At 46.2% G+C, this 3,677-nt stretch overlaps 1 protein-coding gene across 1 annotated transcript; it reads right to left on the minus strand.

The window, feature by feature from the left end:
* Positions 1–339: 339 nt before the first annotated feature.
* LOC134677814 (leucine-rich repeat-containing protein 24) lies at positions 340–3,370 on the minus strand. Its single transcript, XM_063536271.1, has one exon. It carries the CDS (start codon positions 2,968–2,970, stop codon positions 1,006–1,008), a length of 1,965 nt encoding a protein of 654 aa, XP_063392341.1. The 5' UTR covers positions 2,971–3,370; the 3' UTR covers positions 340–1,005.
* Between the last annotated feature and the right edge of the window lie 307 nt (positions 3,371–3,677).

A 3,677-nucleotide genomic window follows, 5' to 3' on the forward strand; every position in this document is an offset into this window, starting at 1 on the left:
ATTTAAAAGAAATATGAAAATATGGAAACAACGTAACTTATACAGAGAAAATACACAATGCCCGCCGTGGGAATAAAATGACGTGACGAGAATATTTAAACGGTTAACTAGGACCTCTAGATTTATAATTAAGATAACTTTTTGTGAAAATTAAATGAAAAAAAATATAAACACAAAAATAAGAGCCTATAGAGTAGGAAAAGGTTGTTTCTCATGAGTCGTCTGAATCCTCTATTATTAAGTGTAGTTAACTCTTTAAGTGTTCAACAATTCAAACCGAACATTGGTACGAGTACAATGTTTTACTTATAGGTTAAGGAGCATAATAAAACAAAAAAATAGTTTGACAGTCGCCCTGTTTATTATTTCCAGTTAGTATTTATATTCTTTTCAACAAAAAATACACATATAATTATTATTGTACATCGAACAACATTCATCGTGTAATAACATTATTTTTACATTTATCTTGACAGGAGTTCAATATTTTTGGATAATAATAATATTTAATGTCTGCGTGTTACTTATTATCATGCCGCGATCAGAAAGGGATTAGAAATAACAGATTTCCATACACTTACGTCAAAATCAATATGGATTGACAGCTATCTCAATCCCTTTCTAATCGCGATTCAGTAATACACGTATATTATACTGTTTCATGTAACTTCACTGGGCTTCGACTCAACAACGAAGAAATTTAATATTTAAACGTTATTTAATTATTTGGCGATCATAGTCAATACCATTCCATATCACGTTAATAATATATTACACTTAAATTCATCCTTCAACTAATCAGTCGCGGATCCTACTTCGGGACCCAAAGTAACTTTCCAAATACTTATCTATCTATATAAATAAGTTATATCATACAAAAAATATTACACTAAGGCCTATTTAGGTATAGTTAATACATACCATTCTTAATTTACGTATGAATTTACAATTCTGTCGTCTCTTCACTTAAATCGTAGATATGTAACATTGCAATATTTATAAAATCTATACATCAGTGGCACAGCCATCCTGAAAGCTCTCCTCGGACGAGGGCCGCGTGATGGTGAGGACCCTCTTGAGGACCGGCGGCAGCACGGGCGGCGCGCGCTGCCACACGCGCAGCGTGCGCGCGCCCGCCGCGCCCGCACCCGCCACCGGCAGCCCGTAGTCCGCCGGGTACGGCGCATCGCCCGCCGCCGCCGGCGCCGTCGTCGTCGCCGTCGCCGCGTGCGATCGAGGGAACGTCCGACTCATGTACCCCAACTCCTCCTGGGACCCGTTCACGCTGCAGTTCTCGATTATAGGCGTCCGGTCATTGTAGTACGCCGGAATCGCTGAGCTCACCGCCCGAGCTAGATTGCTGGCTTGCGTCATTTTCATTTGATCCCAGAGGCCAGACGGGTATAAGGAGTCGGAACCCTCGCGTGCGTACTCGCCACTCCCTGGTCGAGTGGCACTGTCCGGCCTCGTGCCGTTGATAAGATCGGGATCGATACCGGCTGAAGCTGTCGGTGAGACCACTACCGGCCCGCCGGCGGTCACGAGACTCCCTCTGCCTTCGTAGTGATTAGTGGTGTAAGGGATATCGCTCACTCTTGGAGGTTTCAGCACCGGGTTACATTTGGGGTCATTGTAATTCATAGTTTCTTGCCTGTTCACTAGCACTGCACCATGCGGCCTGTCGGCCACGGCCGGATGCACTTCATTACCCGACACCACTCTGTCCAGTGTGTTAGGCGTTTTGCTTTCGCAAGCGGGTGGTGGACGAAATCGTACAAATGTAATTAATAATCCCAATGAAACTATAACAATAAGTATGAATAATGCAGCGCCGAGACTCGCAATTTGAGCGCTTCCCAAGGTTGTTTGTAAACTGCTCTGACTGATATGTAATGTAAAATTGGCTTCCGCATTGCCACCGTTATTAGTCGCGACGCAGTAAAACTCGATAGGCTCGGAGACTTGTAGATTAGTTAATACTAACATCGATTTCTTTTTCGCATCACCCTCCTCGAATATGTATGTTTTTTGGTGAGAGTTAAAATGACTTCCGTTTTGGAGTAACCGGCCATTCCAATACCAGTTAATGCTAGCGCTCGGCACTGCTTCCGTCTTGCATGTGATAGTGGCGTTTCCCCCGGCGTCCGCCATGACATGTCGACTGACAGGCAATATTTCCGGCTTGCAGGCGAATTCTTCGATGGCTAGCTCCGAAAAGGGCCGATTTGCGAGCCTAGTCGGCGCGGAGCAGCTCGGCGTTGAAAGGAGCTTCCGTTTCCCTAGCCAAAGCTTTAGCTCGCGGAGCCGACAGTCGCACGTCCAATGGTTATCTGATAGATCTATTGCTCTTAATTTTTCCAATTTTTCTAAGGAATTGAGCGGTAACTCTCTCAATTTGTTCATGTTCAGTTTTAACGACTCCAATGATTTTAGATTTCTAAATGAGTCGGGAGATATTTCTCTGATATCACATTTTGACAAATCGAGCTTCACGACACTTCCCAAATTACTTAATGACTCAGAATGAACTTTTAAGATTGGGTTTTGAGCTAATGTAAGATCTCTAAGGAACGGAGCGTCCCTGAAGCTATTGGAAGGTATTTGAGTGAGTAGATTATGAGAGAGATCTAATTCAACTAGATTAGTTAGGCCTTTGAAAGCTCGGTCATGTATTTGTCCGATGCTGCAGCTGCGGAGGTAGATCCGCTGCAGGTTGACGAGGCCGGTGCGCGCGAACGCGTCCTGCGGCAGGATCTGCAGGTTGTTGCCCGACAGGTCCAGCACCTGCGTCGCCGGGTCCACGGGCTGCGGCACCGTGATCAGCGCGCGGTCCACGCACTCCACCGTCTGCTTGCCACCCTTCCACTTGCACTCGCACACCGCGGGGCACGACCCGGCGGGAGCGATGCCGGCTAATACAGTTTTCCACATCACTACATTCACTGTCACTATAAACCACCTCATTTTCATATTTATCCAATTTACGGCTAATTGTCACTTTCACTGCATTTCCTCCGACCAATGTTCCGCGATATGGTGAGCAGAATATCCTCTCGAGTCAATCGCACCGAATGTACTTCATCACTAGGTTCGTATACCGTATCACGTCACTACTCGAAAAAGTTGGTGAGGGACACATGACGACACAGCACGCATCCGCGGCGGCTGTAAATCAACTGAGGGAGAGAGGGATCGTCTGTGTAAAAAGAACGCAACGCATGCGCCGCGGCGCCCCCGCGCCCCGCGCTGCGGCTTCGCGGCCCAGCGCGCCGAGTAGCTCCGCAACAGCCGAGTGTTGAAAGAATTCCAAAAGTGTAATTTTCTACCTGAGAGTGGCCGCGGCCGAGCGGTCCCCTGCGCCAGCCCGTCACGTTCATTCACAAATACCTGAGCGGTGGTGGGGCGGTGCATTCAGTGCGCCTCGCCGCCAAACCGTTTCAATTGTTATAGAATTCTAAACTATTTGTTCAGATCACGTCGGGACAAGCCAGGTAGACGACTAATTATAAATAGCCACGTCGGGGACCGTCGCAGGTATCCCAAACAATATAACAGGATGTGGCGTTTAAGCGCATTTTCATTCATAAAAATGAATGGATATTCGTAATACCTAGTCGGAATCACGTTTTGCGTAAAATAATAAACCGCTCTACTTTGTAAAAGCACGTAGCGTATTC

Source organism: Cydia fagiglandana, chromosome 1 (assembly GCF_963556715.1).
Source record: "Cydia fagiglandana chromosome 1, ilCydFagi1.1, whole genome shotgun sequence".
In the NCBI taxonomy this organism is placed as follows: Eukaryota; Metazoa; Arthropoda; class Insecta; order Lepidoptera; family Tortricidae; genus Cydia; species Cydia fagiglandana.

Coding starts and splice junctions, on each gene's coding strand:
- LOC134677814 (XM_063536271.1), bottom strand. CDS start 2,970: ATGAAAATGAGGTGGTTTATAGTGACAGTGAATGTAGTGATGTGGAAA.